The 24,383-nt window shown below is 42.7% G+C and overlaps 1 protein-coding gene across 4 annotated transcripts in view; it reads left to right on the top strand.

The window, feature by feature from the left end:
- Positions 1 to 24,383, top strand: part of PDE8B (phosphodiesterase 8B) — a 265,975-nt gene that overhangs the window by 236,814 nt on the left and 4,778 nt on the right. For all 4 annotated transcript variants that reach the window (XM_059418112.1, XM_059418113.1, XM_059418110.1 and 1 more), the window contains exons 12-19: positions 2,513 to 2,590; positions 12,152 to 12,228; positions 13,619 to 13,783; positions 16,484 to 16,529; positions 16,960 to 17,095; positions 17,972 to 18,170; positions 20,571 to 20,788; positions 22,156 to 22,276. In XM_059418112.1, the coding sequence (XP_059274095.1) occupies positions 2,513 to 2,590; positions 12,152 to 12,228; positions 13,619 to 13,783; positions 16,484 to 16,529; positions 16,960 to 17,095; positions 17,972 to 18,170; positions 20,571 to 20,788; positions 22,156 to 22,276 (1,040 nt within the window). The remainder of the gene's footprint in view (positions 1 to 2,512; positions 2,591 to 12,151; positions 12,229 to 13,618; positions 13,784 to 16,483; positions 16,530 to 16,959; positions 17,096 to 17,971; positions 18,171 to 20,570; positions 20,789 to 22,155; positions 22,277 to 24,383) is intronic.

Below are 24,383 nucleotides of genomic sequence, written 5' to 3' on the forward strand. Positions count from 1 at the left end.
ACTCTGAAACTCCTATCCAAGGCTATGAAAACTATTAAGGCAGAATCTGGAAGACAGAATGAGCCAAAGGGACAGTGTAAATATTTTGTTATATCATTTAAGACAAGGCTCTAGGGTTATGGTGTTCAGATCAACTTCATAATAGTTCTGCTTTTCACTTTTTGCTATATAAAATAATTCAAGTTTACTTATTTAATTTTTTTTAACTGAATCAGATTTTTTAGGACACTAAAGTAAATGGTTAAAAAGGTGATCCAGAAGAAAGTATTTAAGACATATTTTGAAGTGAAAACAGCAAATAGCAGAACAGTATTGTAACATGATCCTATGTGTGCCTCGAAGGTATATTTCCAAGTGAAGAGACGCAGTTAATACTATGAGCCAGCATGAACCACATACCTACAGTGTAGCAGGCACCATGCTAGCTGCTGCCGCGGATTAACTCATTTACGTCTCCCAACAGCCTGAGAGAGATGCTGTGAAAACAACTCCACTCGATAGATACAGATATGGAGACACAGAGAAATAACATTCCTACGGTTACACAGCTAGTAATTGGCATGGTAGAGACTTGAACATTGGCAGTTGGGCTCTGGAGCTCTTTTTTTTTGTTTTGTTTTTCTTAAGATTTTATTTATTTATTTATTTATTTATTTATTTATTGAGAGAAAGAGAGAGAGAGAGAGAGCACGAGAAGGGAGAAGGTCAGAGAAAGGAGCAGACTCCCCATGGAGCTGGGAGCCTGATGCAAGACGCGATCCCAGGACTCCAGGATCATGACCTAAGCTGAAGGCAGTCACTTAACCAACTGAGCCATCCAGAAGCTTATTCTTTTAACTGCTGTTCTCTCTTGTACTTTTTTTCATGCTAATAGACAATTCTTAAAAGAGCATTGTTGCATCTTTTTTTTTTTCTTTCTTGGAATATGAACACTGGAATTTTTTTTTCTTTCTTGGAATCTTGGTATCTGAGAAATGCATTCTCCCTGCAGGAACCTGCCATGTCCCCCTCCTGTCTTAGCCCACTGAGGAGCGATCCTGTTAAGAATAAGTTTCTCTCCTTACCACTGGGTTACTCCACGAGCACCCAGTGCCCTGACACGTCAATCTCTTGGTCCTGACCAGAAGCATGCCCTCTGTGCTTCAGTCTTGGATTGACATGGCTGCAAATTCTGGGTGTTAAATTCAAAGTCAGCAAAGACTTAAGCAGAATTTAAGTGCTTTTTCACCCCCTCAGAAAAGAGGGACAGAGGCGAGAGTCAAGTTGTGGAAATGGTTGGGATTTAAAATGTGCATTTTCTTCTCTGCCTTCCTGGCAATGGCAGTATGTCTCATTTGATGAAATGACCTCCTCAGGAGACCCTCTGGAGGTCTAAACTTTCAGAGAGACCCAAAATTACTCCATATTAGTTTCTTCAATAAATTCAACTTTCTGTGCATCTCACTAGTATTTTATTTCCACAGATATCCTTGTAAAAGCCTTCCCCACCCAGTTACATGTACTGTCCTTCAGGTCAAAATGAACCCCCCAAATTTACCCCAGTTTTTAATGGTTTTTTAAAATTTTTATTTTTATTTTTTAAAAGATTTTATTTATTTATTTGACAGACAGAGATCACAAGTAGGCAGAGAGGCAGGTAGAGAGAGAGGGAAGCAGGCTCCTTGCTAAGCAAGGAGCTTGATGCAGGACTCGATCCCAGGACCCTGAGATCATGACCCAAGCTGAAGGCAGAGGCTTCAACCCACTGAGCCACCCAGGTGCCCCAATGGTTTATTTTTTAAAATAGATTTATTTATTTACCTTAGGAAGAGAGAGAGAAAGCACACATGTGCATGTGTGCAAGCAGGGGGCAGGGCAGAGGGAAAGCATAACAAGCTGACTCCCCACTGAGTGAGGAGCCCAATGTCGGGCTGGCTCTCAGAACCCTGAGATCATGACTGGAGTCAAAATCAAGAGTCAGAGGCTTAACTGACTGAGCCATCCAGGTGCCCCTTTTAATGTTTACTTTTTAAAAAGTATTTTATTAATGGAACTGCAAAGCCCTTGATAATAAGCCCTATTACCATGCTACATTGGGGTGTCACAAAAAAAGAGTATCATTTTACAATTAATATGACTGACAATTTTTTGTTGATGATTCAAAGAAAAAGTGGTTTGCTGTTTCTTTTTTTTTCTTTTTAAGATTTTATTTATTTATTTATTTATTTGACAGAGATCACAAGTAGGCAGAGAGGCAGGCAGAGAGAGAGGGGTAAGCAGGCTTCCCACCAAGCAGAGAGCCCAATGTGGGGCTCAATCTGAGGACCCTGAGATCATGACTTGAGCCAAAGGCAGAGGCTTAAACCACTGAGCCACCCAGGCACGCCGGTTTGCTGTTTCTTGAGACTATTCTGTAGGGCTTAAAAAGGAAACTTGTTTTTTAGATAATGGGGCAGGGGGGGAATGTGTCTAAACTTCATCTGTAAATAAGCTGCAAACTACTCACTTTCTGTTCCTAATTTGAAATCCTTAGAGTCCCATTCATTCAGATACAAGAACAGAAGGAAAGAGTCCATTGATGTGAAATCGATATCATCTCGAGGCAGTGATGGTAAGTTTCTCACGTTTCTTTGACCTTTCTAAGGTGTAGAAGATGCCAGAGGAATGTGCTCAAGAAGCCCCAAGTAGTACAGTCTTGATGAAAGGTACTTTTCTTTCTCTATAAACTGAAAAAATTGTGGGCCTTTTTTTTTTTTTTTTTTTTTTAAGATTTTATTTGTCAGAGACAGAGGGAGAAAGAGCGAGCGAGCACAGGCAGACAGATAGGCAGGCAGAGGCAGAGGGAGAAGCAGGTTCTCTGCCGAGCAAGGAGCCTGATGTGGGACTCGATCCCAGGACCCTGGGATCATGACCCGAGCCGAAGGCAGCTGCTTAACCAACTGAGCCACCCAGGCGTCCCAATTGTGGGCCTTTTGATTCTTTTTTACTTTTTACTTTGTCTTCTCTTTGAAATGATTCTATGCATATTCCTTGATACCTAAAGTCTGTTGAGCCATGTAACCACCAGAGCAGCTTGGAGTTTTGACAGCTAGGTCACTCCAGTGGCAGAGAGAGAATCCCAGAGTCCTGGCTTCCCGACTTCAGTGCAAACCCAATTTGCAGTGTACCTGTTACACACCCTAACCCTTTATAAAATGTCACAGAAGTACTCTGAGACAGAACTTAGCAGCACGGTGGTTCCGCTCTGCAAAGCAGAATTTACCAGAACATTATTTGAGTTCAATCAGGCCTAAGTAATCATTTACATTTGCAGGGCATTGAGAAAGTCAAAGATGACTCTGAAATTTCAGTCGTAGGTACGTGGGGAAAAAAATGAGTAATAGTTACAAAAACAGGAGTCTGCATGTATGGCCAAGGTTGGGGGAGGAGAAAATGATGAGTTTTATTTTAGTGGAGATGGCAAGGAAGCTAAAATGTAAAACAGGTATTCAGGGCTAGAGATATGTATTCAGGAGTCCTAGAGGTGATAGATGAAGCTATGAGCAGGGGGAGATCTCTAAGGGGTGTGTGTGTGTGAGAGAGAGAGAGAGAGAAAGAGAGAGAGAGATGGAGGTAGGGGAGAGAAAGAGGAAAGAAAAGAGGGTCTAAGACTTGAAAGCACACCTTCAGTGAGAGGGGAAGCAAGAGAAATAGGGCCTGTGAAGACTGCAGGAGAGGTGGTGGCGAACCAAGAACAGGAGGGGAGCAAGAGAAAAGAGATGACGAGCAGTAGAAATGCTGCAGAGACCAGCAAGCTTAAGAACTGAGAACTAGTGGATTTCATTCATTCATTCCAGGGGCATGAAGAGGGATAATTAGTGACTGAGGTAGAAAGGACAGCAGTAGGATGGTAACCTCCGGGAATAAACAGGAAGGACAAGTGAAAGACTTTCCAGTCCTTTGGGTCACAGTGTGAAACCTGAGTATGAGGGAAGTGGCTACACTAGCAAGGACCAAAGCCTCTAGAGACAAGATGAATAATTCGTACAGGAAGATGGATAAATCCCAGGGCGTGCGAAAGATTGGGACCAAGAATGTAAAGAAAAAGGAGGGACTGAAATATTTTCAGATGTACACAGAACATTTTAGATGGAAAGGATAATGGATGAGAGAATTTGAACTGGATTAGCTTGGTTTTCAGCATAGAGTTTGGGGTGGGATCATCATCCCTGCAGAACGTGGAGAAGTAGGGGCTGCAGAGCACAGAAGAGGGCTGCAGTGATGGCGGAGCAGCAGGAAGGCTCTCCTGATACTGCCTAGATTAAGTTATCACATCTATATCCTGAAGATTTTATCCCTCCCGCCTGCCTCATAGGAAGTGGTAGTAAGATCTAATGAGAACAGGGCTTTTATTTATTTATTTTTTAAAATTTTATTTACTTATTTGACAGAGAGATCACAGGCAGGCAGAGAGGCAGACAGAGAGAGGGGAGCGGGGAAGCAGGCTCCCTGCTGAGCAGAGAGCCCGATGCGGGGCTCGATCCCAGGACCCTGAGATCATGACCTGAGCCGAAGGCAGAGGCTTAACCCACTGAGCCACCCAGGCACCCCGAGAACAGGGCTTTTAAATTAAGTAAAGCTTCTACCCTCTGAATTTTCTACCCACATGTAAGCATTACCTGTTCCAAAAAAAGAGAGAGAAGATGGCTGAGAAGGAGGACCCTTACCTTACTGCATCTCATGGATATAGCTAGATAAAACTCTTACCAGTGTAAATAACCAGGAAACAACTTGAAGACTGGCAGAACAAACTCCACAGTTAAAGTTAGAGAATAGTCCATATAGAGGAGAGTGGGGAGGGTGGGGACAAGTTTGGGAGCTAAGCAGACCTGTAGGAGGGAGATCATCACCTGACTTGGAGAGGGGAAGAGAAGAGACCCTCATGCCAAACACCCCAGGCATGGGAAGTCCCCATAAGATTGGGTTTTGAAAAACAAAAGGGCCAAATTTGGTGAATTCTTAAAATTAGTGGGCTTAACATCTGGAACTTTAAAAATCAACTGGCTCTGTGATAGCCCTCTCTAGCCAGCCCCAGCTCCAGGTCTCTTGACAAAGCAGATCCACACAAACCCTAACCTAGGGTCTACCTGGGTAAGAAAGGGATGTGCCTCTTCCTAATTCCTGATGGCATAGCTGGGAGGACAGCACCAGGCCTTAGGGCCCAGCTCTGACAGATGTGGTTGTTGGAGGGGGCCCTCACTTGGAGATCTCATACTTGGAGCCCTAAGCCCCACAAGCCTGGTGATTATAAGCACAGATGGTAGACCCAAGTGGCTTGACTTGCCCGAGGCCACCTGAACCCCAGGGATTTGGGAGCAGAGGTGGCTAAGCTTTGTGGGCCCTCAGGGCACTCAGCAAACAAAGGCTATCAGAGGGTTGAGCAAGCCCAGCCTCAGCCCAGGGTTTCAGATGCTGCCAAAGGAGGACTGGATTAGGTTAGTTGTACTGTGGATCTCCTATTCTCTTGTGGACCTGCCCCCTTCCAGTAAGCTCTTGGCCAGGGCCCATCCAAAGCAGAGCCACAAGGCTGGCAGGTGCAAGCAGCCCCATCAGGGACCAGCACCACTCCAAAATGACTCCTGCTCTGGGTAGAGGGGAAGACAACCACACACATACCAGCAGCCCCAACAGTGCAGCCCCAGCAGTGAGCTAGGAGCAGACATCTGGTCTGACTGCAAGCCCTATCTGCCAAGAAAAGTTTCTTAGGGAACAACACAGGAAAGCACCCTGAAAATCAGTGACCCTGTCTCTCTGGCAAATGCCTGGTGTGACTCAACTCAAGCCCAAGGCAGCCCCAGACTGGCCCACTCACAACACCAAGGACCAAACCCTACCCACAGTAGGCAAAGAGCCGTTGGAATCAACTGGATCAAAGGGAAAAGCAGCTCAGCCACAACAGTATGTGCATAAAACAAGAGGAGACACTCCTCAAGTGCCAGGTTCCCATGAACAAGAGACACTGCACAGCAGGGCACTACAGGACCTCTCCTTCACAAAGCTACTACTTTCAAGAGCAGGAGTTGTAGCTGACTTTCCTAATACATAGAAACAGACACAGAAAGACAAAATGAGGAGACAGAGGAATATGTCCCAAATGAAAGAATGGGACAAAATCATAGGAACAGAGCTAAAGAAAAGAGAGAAAAGAAACATGGCTGATACAGAATTTAAAGTAATGGTCGAAAAGGTTCTCACTGGACTTCAGAGTCCTCAGTTGAGACCCTTAATGAAAAGATAAAACCCATAAAAAGAACCACAGATGAAGAATTCAGTAACTGGAATTAATAATACACAAGATGGAATAAGTCTAGAGAAAGCAGAGGAATGGATCACCAACCTGAAGGACAGAGTAATGGAAAACAACCAAGCTGAAGAGGAGAGAGTAGAAGATTATTAAAAATGAAAATAGACTTAGGGAACTCAGTGACACCATTAAGCCTAGTAATATTTGCATTATAGGATCCCAAAAGGATAAGTTAGAGAGAAGGAAGGAGAAAATGTATCTGAAGGAATAATAGCTGAAAACTTCCTAATTTGGGGGTAAGAAGCAGAAAAAGAGATCCAGGAGGCATAGAGAGCCCCCAACAAAATCAACCCAAGGAGGTCAGCACCAAGATAGATAGTAATTAAAATGACAAAAAGTAGTGAGAAAGGGAGAATTTAAAAGAAGCAAAAGAAAAGAAAATCATTACATACAAGGGAAATCCCAAAAGGCTGTCAGCTGATTTTTCAGAAACTTTGCAGATGAGAAGGGAGTGGCTTGATCTATTCAAAGTGCTGAAAAAACCTGGAGCCAAGAATACTCTATCCAGTAAAGCTATCATTAAGAAAAAAAGGAGAGAGAGACTTTCCCAGACAAACAAAAGTTAAAGGGATTCATCACCACTTAACCAGCCCTACAGGAAATGTTAAAGTGGACTCTTCGAGTGGAAAGGCAAGACCATAAGCAAGAGTATGAAATGTAGGAAACACAAAAGCCGCAAACCTAACTAAGTATAAAAACCAGTCAAGGGAGTCAAAAATTAAAGGATGTTACCATATACCTAAAACATGGGAGTGAGGAGAGGAGTAAAGAAGGGGTTCATGTTAAGTGACCATCAGCTTAATATAGACTGCTATATGCATAAGATTTTACATATAAACCTAACGGTAACCACAAAACAAAAACCAGTAATAGGGGTGCCTGGGTTGCTCAGTCTGTTAAGTATCTGACTCATGATTTCAGTTCAGGTCATGATCTCAGGGTGGTGAGATAAATCTCTCACACACACACACACCCGTGAGGCTCTGTGCTCACTGGGGAGTCTGCTTGAGATTCTTTGCTCTCCCCCTTACCCCAGCTCATGTTCTCTCTCCCTAAAATAAATAAATACATACTTTCTTTTAAAACTCAGTAATATGAGAAAAATAAAAAGGAATTCAAATATATCACTAAAGAAAGCCAGCAAACCATAAGAGAAAAGAGCAAGAGAATAAAGGAACAGAGAAGAACCGTAAAATAAGTAACAAAATGGTAGTAAGTATATACCTCTAAATAATTACTTAGAACTAAACAATCAAAAGACTAAGGTTATGAAATTGATTTAAAAAAAAGAAGAAGACCCATCTATATGGTGCTTATAAGACTCATTTCAGACCCAAAGACATGCAGATGGAAAGTGAAGAGATGGAAAAGCATTTACCATGCAAATGGCAGTGGAAAAAAAAAAAAAAAAGCCTGGGGTAAGCATGCTTATATTAGAAAAAAATAGACTTTAAAACAAAGACTATAACAAGAGATGAAGATATTATTTCATAAGGGGAACAATTCAATAAGAAGATAGAACAATTGTAAATAAATAATTGTTCATCCAGTGTGGGAGCACTCAAATACAAAAAGCAGTTAATAACAAACACAGAGGAAGTAATTGATGGTAATACAATAATTGTAGGGGACTTTAGCACCCCACTTACATCAATAGACCGATCCAAGCAGAAAATCAATAAGGAAACAGTGGCTTTGAATGACACACTGGACCAGATTGATCTAACAGATATGGTCAGAACATTATGACCTGAAACAGCAGGATACACATTCTTTTCAAGAGCAGATGGAGATCACCAGTTAGGTCACAAAACAAATTTCAAGAAATTCAAGTTCAGAGTCATACCATGCATCATTTTGAACCACAAGTCCTGAAAATAGATATCAACCACATGAAAAAAGCAAAAAGAACATAAATACGTGGAGGTTAAATAACATTCTACTAAATAATGAATGGGTCCATTAAGAAATCAAAGAGGAAATGGAAATATGCATGGAGACAAATGAAAATGAAAACTTAATGGTCCAAAATCTTCAGGTACAATAAAAGCAGTTTTAAGAGGGAAGTTTATAGCAATATAGACCTACCTCAAGAAGAAAAAAAAAATGTCAGCCTAACCTTACAGTTAAAGGAGTTATCAAACGAACAAATCAAACTCAGAGCCAGTAGAAGGAAAGAAGTAATAGAGCAGAAATAAGTGAAAACTAAAAGAGAAAAAATAAATGAAACCAGGAGACAGTTCTTTGAAAACATCAGTGAAATTGATAAGCCTCTAGCTAGATTCAAACAAACAATCAGAAATGAAAGAGCAGTAACAACCAACACCACAGCACCACAGAAATAAAGTTATAAGAAAATATTATTAAAAATCATATGCCAACAAACTGGATAGCCTAGAAGAAATGGGTAAATTACTAGAAACATAGCACCTCCCAAAACTGAATCAGGAAGCAACAAAAACTTTGAACAGACCAGTTACCAACAATGAAACTGAATTAGTAATCAAAAAACAAAAGTTCAAGACCAGACAGCTTCACAGGTAAATTCTACCAAACATTTAAAGAGTTATTACCTATTCTTCTCAAATTATTTAAAAAAAAAAAAAAAAAAAAAAAGAAGAGGAAGGAAAGTAGCCAGATTCACTCTGAGAGTATTACCCTGATATGAAAACAGATGCTACAGAAAAAGGGAATTATAGGCCAATATCTCTTATAAACTTAGATGCAAAAATCCCCAATAAAACATTAGCAAAATGAATTCAGCTGTACATTAAAAAAAATCATTCATCACGATGAAGTGGGATTTACTATTGGGATGCGAGGGGAGGTTCAATATTTGCAAATCAGTCAACAAGAGAAAGGATAAAAACCATATAATCACTTTAAACTGAAAGATTCAGAAAAAGCATCTGACAAAGATGACAAAAAAATCTGATAACCTACATTCATGATGAACATACCTCAACATAATAAAGGCCATATAAAACACCCACAGGTAACAACCTACTCAATGCAAAGAAGAGTTTTTCCTCCAAAATCAGGAACAGGACAAGGATGTCCACTGTGACTTCTATTCAACCTAGTACTGGAAATACTAGCCACATCAATTAGATAAGAAAAGGGAATAAAGGGCCTCCAAATTTCTACAGAAGAAATAAAACTTTGATTATTTGCAAACGACATGATAATATGTAGAGAAAACACTAAAGACCCCACCCAGAAAGTAATAGGACTGATAAATGAATTCAGTAAGGTCACAGTATTAAAAAAAACCACCAATGGTACCTAAATTCTTTGCATTTCTATACACTACTAATGTAGTAACAGAAAAGGGGAAAGCAATCTGATACACAATTGCACCAAAAATAATAAAATACCTAGAATGAGCTCAAGCAAGGAGGTGAAAGATCTGCTGTGCTCTGAAAAGTATAAAACAATGGTGAAAGAAATTGAAGACGACACAAATGACTGGAAAGATACTAAATACTCATGGATTGGGAGAACAAATATTAAAATGTCTGTACTACCTATCCTACAAATTTAATGCAATCCTTATCAAAATAGCAGCAACATTTTTCACAAAAGTAGAATAAATAATCCTAGAATCTGTATGAAACCACAAAAGGCCACAAATAGCCAAAGCAGTCTTGAAAAAGAAAAAAACCAGAAGTATCACAATCCCAGATTTCAAGATACACTACAAAGCTGTGGTAATCAAAGTAGTATGGTACTGGTACAAAAATAAAGCATTAATCAGTGGAACAGAATAGAGAGCCCTGAAATAAACCCATGATTATATGGTCAATTAATCTTTGATAAAGCAGGAAAGAATATGCAATGGGAAAAAGACTGTCTCTTCCACAGTGTTGGGGAAACTGGACAGCTACATGCAAAAGAATGAAGCTGGACCACTTTCTCACACCATGCACACAAACTTGAAATGACTAAAACAGAGATGTGAGCCCTCCAACCATAAAAATCCTGGAAGAGAGCAGAGGCATTAATTTCTCTGACATTAGACCTAGCAGCATTTTTCCAAATATGTCTCCTGAGGCAAGGGAAATAAAAGCAAAAATAATCTACTGGGACTATTCCAAAATTAAAAGCTTTTGCAAAGTAAAAGGACCAGTCAAGAAACTAAAAGACAACCTACCGAATAGGAGAAGACGTTTGCAAATGTACCTATCTAATAGAAGGTTAGTATCCAAAATATATTGAAAAACTTACACAACTCAAAACCACCAATAATCTGATTAAAAATGGGCAGAAGGCAAGAAGCTGTTGATCCAGAGGACATCCAGATGGTCAACAGACAAATGAAAAGATGCTCAACATCACTGATCATCAGGGAAATGCAAATCAAAACCCTGATGAGCTATCACCTCACACTTGTCAGAATGGCTGAAATCAGAAACATGAGAAGTAACAGTATTGATGGTGAGCATGTGGAGAAAAAGGAACCCTTGTGCACTGTTGGTGGGAATGCAGATCGATGCAACACCATGGAAAAAAGTATGGAGGTTCCTCAAAGAATTACCATAAGATCCATTAATTTCCACTCCTGGGTCTTTTACCCATAGAATACAAAAATACTGATTCAAAAAGATATATGCACCCCTATGGTTATTGCTGCATTATTTACAATAGCCAAATTATGGAAGATGCACAAGTGTCCATTGATAGTTGAATGGATAAAAGATTTAATATATATGTAATATGTGTATGTATATTATGTGTAATATATGTATGTTTACTGTGTGTATATATTATATGTAATATATATTACATATACGAACATAATGTAAAGATAAATATGTTATAGATTATATATAATGTATGTATAATATTATATGTAATACACACACACACACACACACACACAATGTAGTATTTCTCAGCCCTAACAAAGCATGGAATCTTGCTGTTCACAACCACGTGGATGGATCTGGAGAGCATAATGCTAAGTGAAATCAGAAAGAAAAATATGTATGATTTCACTCATGTGGAATGTAAGAAGCAAATAAAGCCAAAAAAACCCCCACAAAAGTCAGAAAACAGACTCTTACCTGTAGAGAATAAAATAGTGGTTACCAGAGGGGAGGTTGCTGGGGCAGAGGGGAGGGTGAATGGGTGACGGAGATAAAGACTACACTTATCATGATGAGCGCTGAGTAATGTATGGAATTGTTGAATCACTATATTATACACCTGAAACTAATATAACCCTTTTAAAAACTGTACTGGAATTTTAAAATTAAAAAAAAAATTTAAATTAGAATTAATTTAAAATGAAAGTTTCTATTGATTAGAGCTAGAACCATCACTGGATTCTGGGTGTTAAGAACCTAGGGGCACAGGGAGGTCGAGAGGCTGGCCCTAATTACTGAGAGTGGACTCCTTCATCTGCGCCCCACCCTGACCGCGGTCCGTGCTTCCTTTTCCACAGGGCAGTTACCCAATCATGTGGTCAACAGCTGGGGACTGAAAGTTAGGAACTATCAAAGTTGGGCTTCAGTGATTTACGGGAAAGTGAGATGGGACCTCAGGATCCCATTAACCCTCTCTGAAATTACCCTTCTGGAACTGGGACTCCTAAAACCTGCCTGCACCATCAAGGTTTCAGGCCAAAGCACCTTTTCTAGACTTTGGCAAGTAGTGCCTGGTGTCTCAGCCTTATAGGATTGAAGGATGGGCATATCTTTTGCTTTGTGGAGGGCAGTGGGGAAATATTACTTTGAGAATCAGGTCCCTGGTCCATGAAGGGCTCCTTTGGTGTATTTAGCCAAGCTGAGCCACCAGAACCAGCTACAACTTTGTTTTTCTCTTCAGCACCAAGCCTACAGAATCGTCGCTATCCATCCATGGCAAGAATCCATTCCATGACCATCGAGGCTCCCATCACAAAGGTGAGTGGCAGCTGCTGCCTCCACTCTGCAGTCAGGGCCACGCAGCACTGGGCTAATTTCTGGAGATAAAGTCGTGAATGACTTACTACTGATACCGTAGAGAGGAAGCATACTAAATAAACACATAATAAATAAATTTGTAGTTATAAATTGCAATGACTGTTAGTAAGGAAAACTGTAGGGTTCTAAGAGAAAATTAGATTACTATGGCCCTTTCGTGTTGGATGAGGTGATCAGGGAGAGCTCTCTCTAGAGGAAGTAATGTTTAAAGTAAGAACTGAAGAATGCAAGGATGTTAGAAGAAAAGGTGGGCGAAGAGAATTCTGGACAGCAGTCACAGCGAGGGAAGAAGCAAAGAGTTGATTGGAGTACTGGAGGATTGGAGTATTTGAAGAAGAAGGTGAAAAAAAGTGTGGGCGGCTAGAGCTTGGAGACCGGAGGTGGGGGTTGGGGGAGAAGTGTTCATGTTTTAGTTGTTTGCAGAAGAAACCACTGAAGAGTTTCAAGTGGGGGAGTGACATGATCAAGTATGTTATTAAAAAGAACACCCAGCTGTCATGAAGAGAATGGACTAGAAATGGCAAGAATGAAAGAGAAGAGGCCAGTTTGGGGCTTTTCCAGAATTTCAGGCCATGAAGTGTTGTTAGTTGGATTTGAGTTACAGCAGTGGAGATAGAAATGAATAGATGAAGAAATATTTAGGGGTAGAATTAATTTAACTTAGTGATGAGGGACACTAGGAGAGGTGACCGAGAAATGGGGAAAACGGTTTGTCAGCTGGGGCTTCCTAGGTTTTGGCTTTGAGCACAAGTGGATACAAGTGTTGTTTTGCCCAGTGTAGGAAGCAGAGAAGGAGCTCTTGTCTTCGATTTTTTTTTGTTGTTGTTGTTGTTCCATTTGTTCACTTGCCTGCTTTGGGGAGAAGGGAGCAATATCGTGAATTTAGTTTTGGACATGTAAGTCAGATAGTGCAGTAGATATGTCAGGTAGGCAGCTGAATATACAAAGTTGAAGGTCGAAAGGAGTTGAGACAAGGGTGTAAATTTGAGAGTCCTTGGATGTGGATCATAGGGGTCCAAAATCACGGAAATAGCTTGTCTCTGGAAGGACTGGAGAGTGAAAGGCCCAGCATCAGTCTCCAAGGAGCTCCAACCTGTAGAAGAGAGCCAGAGAAGGATCAGCAAAGGAGCTGCAGAAAACGTAGTTTCTGTGGTAGGAGCACCACCAGCAGAGGGGGGATGGAAGAATGGATTGGTTCGGAGGAAACACGGATCATTTTGAACAACAAAACGTGTTATCATCTGATTTCTTACCATTTCCAGGCATACGTGTAACCTTTGGGAATTAGAATCCTAATATCCTCAAATGTATTCTCTCTTTACTTCTTTAGGTTATAAATATCATCAATGCAGCCCAAGAGAACAGCCCCATCACAGTAGCAGAAGCCTTGGACAGGGTTTTAGAGATTCTACGGACCACAGAACTGTATTCCCCTCAGCTGGGTACCAAAGATGAAGATCCCCACACCAGTGATCTCGTTGGAGGCCTGATGACTGTGAGTGATGAGGGAAGCCCAGAAAGGCAGGGGAGAGGCAGGAAGTGCCCTCCGGAGGACACAGAACATGTAACATAGAAACTGGTGCCTGTAGTTGCAGAAACATCTGTCGTGTGGGCTAATGTCAGCATAACCAGAAGCATCTGCATCAAAAGTTATTATCTGAGTGGTAGAATTCAAGGAATTCTTGAATGTATCTTTCCATGAAGCTAACTGATCACAGCAATGGGAGACAGTGCTTCAGAATCCTCATTACAGTAAAGAGTAGCAGTTGATGGAGGGTGGAGTATGTCGATGTCTTCCCCTTGACCCAGGGCAGTGTTGGATTGAGGGTTATGGCTAGGTCTCCTTGGACAGCAGGCTCCTTATATCATGCAAGGGTTTGTACTTAGACTACACCACAAAATTGTAAAGAAAATCCTTTGTTAAAAATCAAAGCTTCTATAGAAGTTCCCCCACGTAACGACTGAGCCACCCAGGCGCCCCCACCCCCCAACACTAGAATCCAGTAAAGGCAGAGCTGAGCTTTTCTGGCTCCGTAGGGTGAGGTGGGGCGGGGTCTGCCCCCTGCCAGCTCGCCAGTACCTCCTGCCTCAGCCTCTGTAACCACCAAGAGCAGCTGATTTTTTTTTTTTTAAAGATGTATTTATTTATTTATCTATTTGACAGAGAGACATCACAAGTAGGCAGAGAGGCAGGCAGAGAGGTGGGGGGAAGCAAGCTCCCCGGTGAAGAGAGAGCCTGATGTGGGGCTCAATCCCAGGACCCCAGGATCACGACCTGAGCTAAAGGCAGAGGCTTTAACCTACTGAGCCACCCAGGCGCCCCGGCAGCTGATTTTTTAAGGACTCATTTGTTCTTGTGTTTTTATGTGAACTGTTTGGTGGTAATCTTCATATATCAGCAAGTGAAGAAAAAGGAGAAGATTCAAATTACTCATTTGTAATCCTAATCAGAGGCTGAAACTAGAAGTACTCTTTGGGAGGAAAACAGACTCCCGGTGTCATCCGTGTGTTTTCTGTCCAGCCCTGCCACCATCTGCTGGGTTGACTGGTTTTGTAGTCATTTTCCTTGTTCCTGCTGAAGGTCTTTAATGAGCCTGTAATCTAGTGACCCCTCCCCCCCATTGCTTTTCTGTCCCTGGGCTGGCCTTGGCTGTTCCTTCCCAGTGCATCATAAACTTGAGCTCTGGACAACGCTGGCAAGGGTCCTTCAGGAGGGCAGCCACGGCTGAGTCGCAGTAGGAGGCTTTTGGTTCTTGGAGTTACGTTATCTGCCCTCCTTCCCCCTGCTGGTGTACCATCTTGCAGGTAAGGCTGTGAGGAACCAGTGTAGAATTCTACCTCCTTTTATTTGGTTTTGCGAACCAGAAAAAGAAAAGCAAAACAAGAACAGGAGTACCTTGTGATACCTACCTTACGGGCAAGACAGCTGTAGCCATGGTTACTTGCCTACTGATAGAGTTTTAAAAATTAAGGGCTTGGCCTGAAGATCCAAGGTATGACTTTAGGGGAGCCCTTCATTAATACTTTAATTTTTTAAAGATTTATTTATTTATTTTAAAGAGGGGGAGCACCCAAACAGCAGGGGAGGGGCAGTAGGAAAGAGAGAAGCAAACTCCCCACTAAGTGCCAAGGCCTCCATAGGGCTTGATTTCAGCACCGTGAGATCATGACCTGAGCTGAAATCAAGAGTCAGAGGCTTGGGGCACCTGGGTGGCTCAGTCAGTTGAGCATCTGCCTTTGGCTCAGGTCATAATCCCAGGGCCCTGGGACAGAGCCCCAGGCTGGACTCCCTGCTCAATGGGGAGTCTCCTTCTGCCTGCCTCTCTGCCTACTCATGCTCTCTGTCAAATAAATAAAATCTTAAAAAAAAAAAGAATGGGAGGCTTAACTGAGCCACCCAAGCTCCCATTTTCATTAATACTTTGAACCTTAGTGCATACTTTCTAGAGAGACAAGTAATTTTATAAATGACTTTTAAGCAAGATCTAAATAATTAGATACTTAAGGGTAGAAAGCAGAGAGAAGGAAACTGAGATGCAGCACCATCTGGGGCCTAGTTCAAGAGCCTAGTAAATGGAAATCACCAGAATTCTTTCCACTCCCTTATGCTGCTCCAAACATCTCAAACCCAGAAATTCATTTTAAAGGCCAGTTGCAATGCCCAGGTTGTAAAACAAAAAATACATTTGGAAAAAAATTTAGATATAAGTAAAAAATCAGCCCACCCTTTTTAAGTTTTTACATTAAGTCATCCCCAAAATGTGGCCCATGACTTTGGTTTCCCAATATGTAAATATAAGAACGCAAGAATAACACAGTCCCTATAAGGGGAAGTGGCGTTCCTTCAAAATAACCCACATCCAAAAGCAGGCCCCTTCTGTAATTGCAGAAATGTGGCTTCAAGATGCCAGAAGACAAAGAGGGAATTTGAAAAAAGGCAAATCAGAGATCAGATGTATAACCTGAATGAAGTCCTATCCACTTTATTCTCAATTCTCCATCTCCTGGGGCTAATAGTGGTGGAAGGGAGAATATCCTCTGTCTCACAGATACTCTTTAATAAAATTTTGAGCTTCAACTTGGAGTTCCAGATTGGGTTTTCAGGATGCAGGTCTCTTAGGCTAATGGAAGAAATGAGAGAACAATGCTAAGAGCATGGAAAGCACACTTCTAATAGTAGCTTTCTTTATTCCAGGATGGCTTGAGAAGGTTGTCAGGAAACGAGTATGTGTTCACTAAGAGTAAGTTGTCATCTGTCCATGTCATGATGATAACCAGTCTCCAGCCTGTGCCTTCTCACATTTTGGGATTACTGTTTGGGGAGAGTGTTGTTACTTCCTCTTGGGTCTCACTGGAGTTCACTGTCCCTGTGTTCTGCCTTTGAAACCAGGTCTCCTCATTAAAATTACTTCTTTGAGCACTGTCCGAGTAGGAATTGCAAATCTCTGTACATTTAAACAGTTAAATGGAATACTTCTTTTATTTTTATTTTTGGTTGGGGGATCTGGAAGTTTCATAATGTAAGAGAAGCACCTGGAAGTAAAAAATCTTCCTACCCTTAGAACTTCAAGACGTCCTTTCTAGTAGCTACCATGAAGATGATGACAGATGCTCAGGGGCACTCAAGATTCTGCAATTAACCAGCCTCCCCAACCCCATGTGTTTGCTCAGATGTGCACCAGAGTCACAGCCACCTTGCGATGCCAATAACCATCAACGATGTCCCCCCTTGTATCGCTCAGTTACTTGATAATGAGGAAAGTTGGGAGTTCAACATCTTTGAATTGGAAGCTGTAACACATAAAAGGTATGTGGCTTCTCTGGCTGCAGGTGGGGAAAGATTGATGGCCACGCTCAAGACTTTCACATCTGGATTTGAGGGAGACGTGCGTTCTTGCCACAAGAAACTTCACAGGTTCTACCAGTCATGCCATGCTGGAATGTCGAACAACCAGAGAGACTGTGGCCCCTGAGTGAGCTCCTTTATGGAGACAGAGTGGGTAAGATGTGGGATTAGCCTGGGGATGACCAAGGATGAGGACTTACTACGTGTCCTTTTTAGATTTATCCAGGTCATTCCTTTGTGCTAGTAAAGGAGTTACAAGTACTCTCAGCCCTGAACTGTTGAAGCTCCACCTCACAAAATGAGTTTGAGAGCACTACAGACTTGACCTTGGATCTATCAGGGAGGCAGGGAAAAAATTAAATATCTCAGAAAGACCTCTTCTACAGTAGGAGAAGGCTTTCTTCTGGGGCTGTTGATGTACAGTATGTGAATGATTCTCACTGGTACATGAATAATGTGATGGGAAATGGTAAGACTTTGCAGAGACCACTGTCCTTAGGCTCAGTGACTTCCTGAGGGGACACAGAGGAAGTATAGAGTTTGTATAGAAGTAGAGATGGAAAGGGACTATCAGAGATCTGTCTTGGTGGCTGGAACCACTAAGGCCATATGACTTAAAGACAATCCAGAAACCATGTATGGATCACTGCGAGGCACCTGGTTGTAAATCCGTGACTGATAAGATGTTCTGTCTCCTAATTTGGGGAGGGAATATTTTTATGCCCTTGAGCATGTGAAGTAAAAGCGTCTCAAGAAAAATGCCTCTATTGCCCCATGTCATCAAAGAAAGCAGTTTCTAGACCAGTGAATACAGTGAATTGTTTTCCCTTTTTCCAGGCCATTGGTTTACCTGGGCTTAAAGGTGTTTTCTCGGTTTGGAGTATGTGAATTTTTACACTGCTCTGAAACTACTCTTCGAGCCTGGCTCCAAGTGATTGAAGCCAACTACCACTCCTCCAATGCCTACCACAACTCCACCCATGCCGCCGATGTCCTGCATGCCACTGCCTTCTTCCTTGGAAAGGAACGAGTGAAGGTAGAATTTTGATATCAGGATCTAGTTACCTGCCTAAACTGGAGGTCCAGGGGCTCAATCTTATGAAATGTTAAGCCAAAAAGCTAACTTTTACATATATATACATACACACTCAGATTAACTGATCATGTTGGTGTTGTAAAGACATGGCCTTTTCTCCCAGCTCTCCCCTCCCCCACATGCCTAAAGTAGTGATTGATGTCATGGGAGAGACTCCTTTGCATGCCTGGCTGATTCATGAGCCCATTCTCCAGGTATTCACAAGGAGCCCCCTGTGAGGGATCTAGGACAGGACTTCATTATTACAGCAAATGGTTACTTGGTCTAGAGGTTCCATTTTAGGATCAGAATTGGGCCAGTGGCGAATTATAAACCAGACAGGAATGAGCCATCCCCCATTCTCCTGATCAGACATAGATGTGTGTGTATGTGTTTTGTGTAGGTGTGAATGTGTATCTCCTATATTGATGACTTACATAATTCTGAGAGGTTTCACGTCCCTTAGTCTTATTTAGAAGTGAGTAGTGTCCTCTACAGGTGCTGATTTATAGGACAGCCCTATGTACACCCTATGTACATCTCTTGCCACAGCTGGCAAGAGATCCCCTTCTTTCCTCCCCTTCTCCCCTCACTTGCACAGTGAAGCTTGTAATTCCTTTGCTGCAATTAGAACTGAAGCTTAGAATGCAGACGCCTCGGGAGAACTGCTATTTAGAGACTGAAATTCCTATCAGTCTGCAGTGGCCTGACATGAGATCATCCCCTTATTCTAAGACCCTGAGTACTTAGAAGAGTCGCTGTGGGTCAGCCAGAAGGAGCAGAAATGCCACCATGGTGGGGAGAGTTTGCCAAAGCCGATCAGCCGGAAGCTGATCTTGGTATTCACTTTAATCACCAACAAAATAAAGAATATGGTCCAAGAGTGATGCTTTTGAAGATCTTTATCACCTGTGGTTAAAAAAGGTGACATGAACCTGTGTTTGTACAGCCCTTTCTTGGAGGAGCCAGGGCACTTCCAGATCCATACTGCAGGCTCACATCCCTCTGCTATATGCTGCACGAGACACTGCACTGCTGAGGCTGCACCGGGCCAGTAGAGGACAAAACCTAAAGCATGAATGTCAAGACCAAAGTGATGGCAGCCCCTGCAGTCCAGAGTTGGAGATGAATCTCACTTAAGCAGAACCACTCTAGAAAAATAGTGACTAAATGCTTGATAAATCAGGGAGTTCTTGGTCACTTTATCATCTCCCTTACTCTCCCTCCCCTAGGAATTTTCCTTTAAATTGTGAATTCTGCTAGCGGCTGCAAAATCTGATTGAATTTCTCAAATAGCAATGGAAACAAGGCTAAGACTGTAATATAATTTAAAAGACATTTTCTAATTCTGACAGTCTTGCCAGACAATCAGAAAATGTAGAACTGCAAAGAACCTTGGAGAATTGGGCTGGAAGGAGCTCTTGAGCTCAGAGATTTATTTTTCACTTGTGCATGTGTGTGTGTGTGTGTGTGTGAGAGAGAGATTTTGTGCCTTTCCCAGTAAACTGTCAACCCCATTAGTGCGGAAAGCATGCCAGTGTCGTTCATCATTGTAGTGCTCACACTCTACTAACTAGAGCCCAGTAAGCCTAGAAGAAATGATTACTGAATGAATTCCCAAGTTATAGGATCTCTTACATGATAGTAGCCCATTTAATAACCCCTACCTAAAGTTGTAATCTGAGAAAACATTTGTATGCCCTTGTGCTTTGGTCTGTGTTCTCAGATTAACACGGCAAGAGCTTAAGAAAGAGGGTCTCCCTTTTGCCTTTGCCGCCTGCTAGCCTGCAGCTGAATTTGGTTTTCAACGGCAAGAGCTGCCTTCACCTTAGTTGTCCTGGAAAAATTCTTTGTCTTGTCCGTGATTCTCTTGTACTGCTTGGCTCTAGTTCTTTTACCTTGGTGTGAAGAGTCTCGATGTATTTGTGCCACTTACTGCCACTCTCTCATTCTTTACCCAAGCAAGCAAATGAAATAAGTAATACTTGGGATCATAGGCCACTCTATGCTCTCTCCACTCGTGGGAAAATGTCAGGGCAATACCACAGGGCAAGCATTTGGAAAGGCTTGTTTGGCTTCCTGCAAAGACCTGGAGTGAGTGGGTGCTGGGAAGAGAATGTAGGCATCCATCATAATAGATGTTTCCCATAGCTCAGATTTCTGTTTCCCTCCAGATATGTTGCAGCATAGTGGAGTATCTGTGCTGTGTCCTGGGTAGCTTCTCAACTTCTAGGAAGTCAGAGAAGGCTCATCAGGCGAAGAAAATATTCTGGTCATCCCATCCCTCCTGAGGCACAGATAGGAGTGTAGGTCTCTGACAGCCCGTGGATAACATTCACCCTTGCCTCCCCACGGCCCCAGGGAAGCCTTGATCAGCTGGATGAGGTCGCAGCACTGATTGCAGCCACGGTGCACGATGTGGATCACCCGGGAAGGACCAACTCGTTCCTCTGCAATGCAGGCAGCGAACTCGCCGTGCTCTACAATGACACCGCTGTCTTAGAGAGTCATCACACTGCCCTGGCTTTCCAGCTCACTGTCAAGGACAGCAAATGCAACATTTTCAAGAACATCGACAGGTCTGTGGTGTTTGGGTTCCTGTGCTCAGGTCTGTGAAGTGTAAGTGGGAAATGATGTTTTCCCTAACTTCTCCAAGTCCTGAGCTGCTTCGTAGGGTAAGGAAAAGGAGAAAGAACAATAGTTGGACCATTGTATCAGACATTAAGATAGTCACCTTGAGCTTATAAGTTTACCTGTACTTTTCAGACTGCTTTTATCTTTCGGAATTTCATTTGGTCTTCAGTGAGTTTATGGACATGTTTTACATACCCCAAAGTAATTAGAAATATTGATTGTCTTACTGATAAGTACAACAGAATTTTTGCCCTCCCAGGACATCCTGCCTTTTGTGTAACTCAAGGAACATGCATCCTTCCTCATCTTCCCCCAGTTCAATGTTTGCCACTTAAAAACCTAACTCATGAGGAGACAGTGTTGTTCTAGATGTCCCAGCAGAAATGTTAAAGCCCAAAGGGGGGGACAGGTCTCCCCCTTCCTGGGCTAAGTGGGCCAGCCGGAACAGACAGGAGCAATCCCTGGGGGCCACCACAGGCCTGCAGTCACTATGGCTGTTGCCCGTGGAGCAGCGGCCAGGCTGGAGGGCCAAGCAGACACAGAGCACAGAGCTCACTCTGGCCGCAGGGACCACACTTCGACATGAATCAAACACGCTGGTTTCTAGAAACCTGAGAAAACACGGAGACCAGTTATTCCACTTTCAGAAAGTTTCGTCAGTGTCAAGGACTGTTTTTAGAACTTTCACTGAAAGAATTTTCTCCAAGAGCCAACTCTACTCAGCTCTTCATGCTGGCTCCTGGAAGTTAGAAGAAGATGGTAGGACCTGGAGAGTTAATGGGCAGGTTTGCAGCTCCACGCAATACACCTTCGATCTAATTTAGAGCTTTTTCAGGGGAAAAACATGATTCCGAGGCCATCACCTGAGGAAGTGCTGACAAGTCTCTGTAATAGAAACCCAAGTCTGAACCACCTGCCTCGGGGACAGCTCACCAGGCTGCTGCTCCAGGCTTGCAGGGCAGGGACTTGACATTGCCTTCTACCTCACTGGGTTTGTGTTGCCAAGGGAAGGGAGCAGGAACCACTTTGTAAAGTAAGTGCCTACTATGTGACATCGCACACACACACGCACGCACGCACGCACACTCACGTCCTACAATGAAGGGTCCGCTGCACTGGGGACAGTGGAACAGCGTCAGCAAGTCCTGGCTTACCGGGAAGAGGCACAGGCAGACTTGATGATCCGCACTCGGTTCCCAACTCTGTGCCCCTGGCTTCCTCCTGCGCTGTGGAAGTGTGGGGAGATGGAAGCACGACAGTTCTAATTCCGGACCTGATGTGAACAAGGCTCTTTGTCTTCTGGTTATTTTAGGAACCATTATCGAACACTGCGCCAGGCCATTATCGACATGGTTTTAGCAACAGAGATGACCAAACACTTTGAACATGTGAACAAATTTGTGAACAGCATCAATAAGCCAATGGCAGCTGAGGTAAGCATTTCCCCTGTGGTCAGATACAACCGAGCACTGTTCCCATCAGAGGCTACTCTGGCCTCAATGCACTTTCTCCTCATCCTGAATCCAAGGTGGCTCTCTGCCCGGAGCTGGTGAAGACGGGCTGGAAGTACTGGCCACAGTGTCCGCAGTAACCCTGAGCTCCCTGAAAGGAGGTCCTGAAATAAGGCCCATGGTGACAGGAGGAGGTAGGCCCAAAGAGTAAGACAGACGAGGCCTGCAGACAACAGAGGCTAGCCTGTGTGGGGTATTTTAGAGGATCAAAGCCCTTTCTAATTCTCGGTCATTGGAGACCTCCAAAGTGGCTGTTTTTAAGGAGAGAGACCATCCAAGAGACACTCTTAACTACAGGGAACAAACCGGTGGTCGCCAGAGGGGACGTGGATGGAGGAGAGGGGTAAACAGGTGGTGGGGATAAGACAGCACACACCCCCCGATGAACACGTGAGTGATGTCGACAACTGGCAATTTCAGGCATATAATGTAGTGATGCCACACTGTATATCAACTATACTGGAATTAAAAGAACTCAATAAAATAAAGAATAAAATAGAAGCTAAAATCTACTATTGGGGGGAAAGTGGATATTTTAAAGAACTATATTCCTGCTGACTTGCATTACAAACATTAGTACCTAAAGATTCCATATAGTCAAATTGTGAGTGCTAGTTGAAAACAAAAGCACTTGTCATTTTTAAAATTTCCTGATCTACCCTAGTCCTGCCTTAAGGCCCCTCCAAACTTGGGTTTTAAAAACATGCACAGAAGATTCACATCTCTGTTGTTTAAAATGAGCTCAACTGACCTCTGAAACCATGAAGCTGTTCATAGCCCTGTAAAATTAGGAAAGCTTTATGCTCCTTTCCACTGGGCAGAGGCTGCATATGTGGATGGATGATGAATGGTTGTCTTCAAAGTAACTTGATGATCAGTAAGGAGATTGTTCGTGGAGGACCCCTCACATGACCAGATGGAGGGACAGTGTCTGCCTCACCTGTTCTACTTCATCTCCTGGGGTCCCACAGCGTAATGCCAGGGCCCTCTCTTTTCAGGAGACTGACTTATGGGGGTAAGGATCTGGGGAGTCAGGAGGGGGAAATTACACGGAATTTAGAGTTAAGGAAAGTCACCTATCAAAATAAGCTCCCAACTCTGTGTTGAGATCTATTATTTACAACAGTATGTATTGTAAGCAGTATTTTACCAGTGGTAAGCAATAAAAAAAAATTTTTTTCAGAACATAATTCTGTCCATGATGGTTTAATAAATAAATCTAGTCTCAGAATAAAACAAAATCCCTTAAAATGTCATGCAGTTTTTCAGCTTGGCAGAACTCTGGAAATGTAATTGTTTTTACACAATCTGATGTCTTTGGAAGCAGAGGATAGCAATCATCCAGGTTTTGTGTAACTGACCTATCATTGCATTTATGTAAGCCTACTCACAGAACTGGCCACTTGGCTCAGGACCCCTGACATCCGTCACTAGGTCTGTACTCCTGCACAACTGGTCTTTCTAAACATGATCGAATATATCCAATCCTGCCCCAGCCCACGTTCATGCTCTTAGTACCCCCCCAACCAAGAATGTACTTGGGTCATGACTTGCCACCATTCAGTCGGAAAAGCAGCCAGGAAAGCATGAGTGGACAGACGCCTTAAGAGAAAAGGGATGGGACACAAAGTCATAGGACAGAGAGGGAGATGGCAGGCATAAGTAGTAGAAATAAATGAAGAAAGGATTGAAGGGTCCTATGTATGTGTTCTTTCCTATCTTTAATGCACTTTTATAAACCTGGCAGTGGTTTCTACACATCCTGATAAAACTGGAAGAAAAGCTGTCCTTTAAAATGCTATACCAAACTACTAAAAACAAAACCAAGCTGAGGTAATAGTTACCTCTGGGGAATAGGATGGCAGTGAGGGGATGAGTGGGGACAGGGAGTTTGATGTTTTAAACTGTTTGTCTTGACTAAGTGTATTATAGATGGGATTAAGGATGGGAAAACTTGAGTCCCAGGCAGGTCTGAATGGGTCTGGTTGCCGACCATCTAATGTCTGGCTACTGTGGTCATAATATCATT

The sequence above is a fragment of the Mustela nigripes genome, chromosome 12 (assembly GCF_022355385.1).
Source record: "Mustela nigripes isolate SB6536 chromosome 12, MUSNIG.SB6536, whole genome shotgun sequence".
Classification (NCBI taxonomy): Eukaryota; Metazoa; Chordata; class Mammalia; order Carnivora; family Mustelidae; genus Mustela; species Mustela nigripes.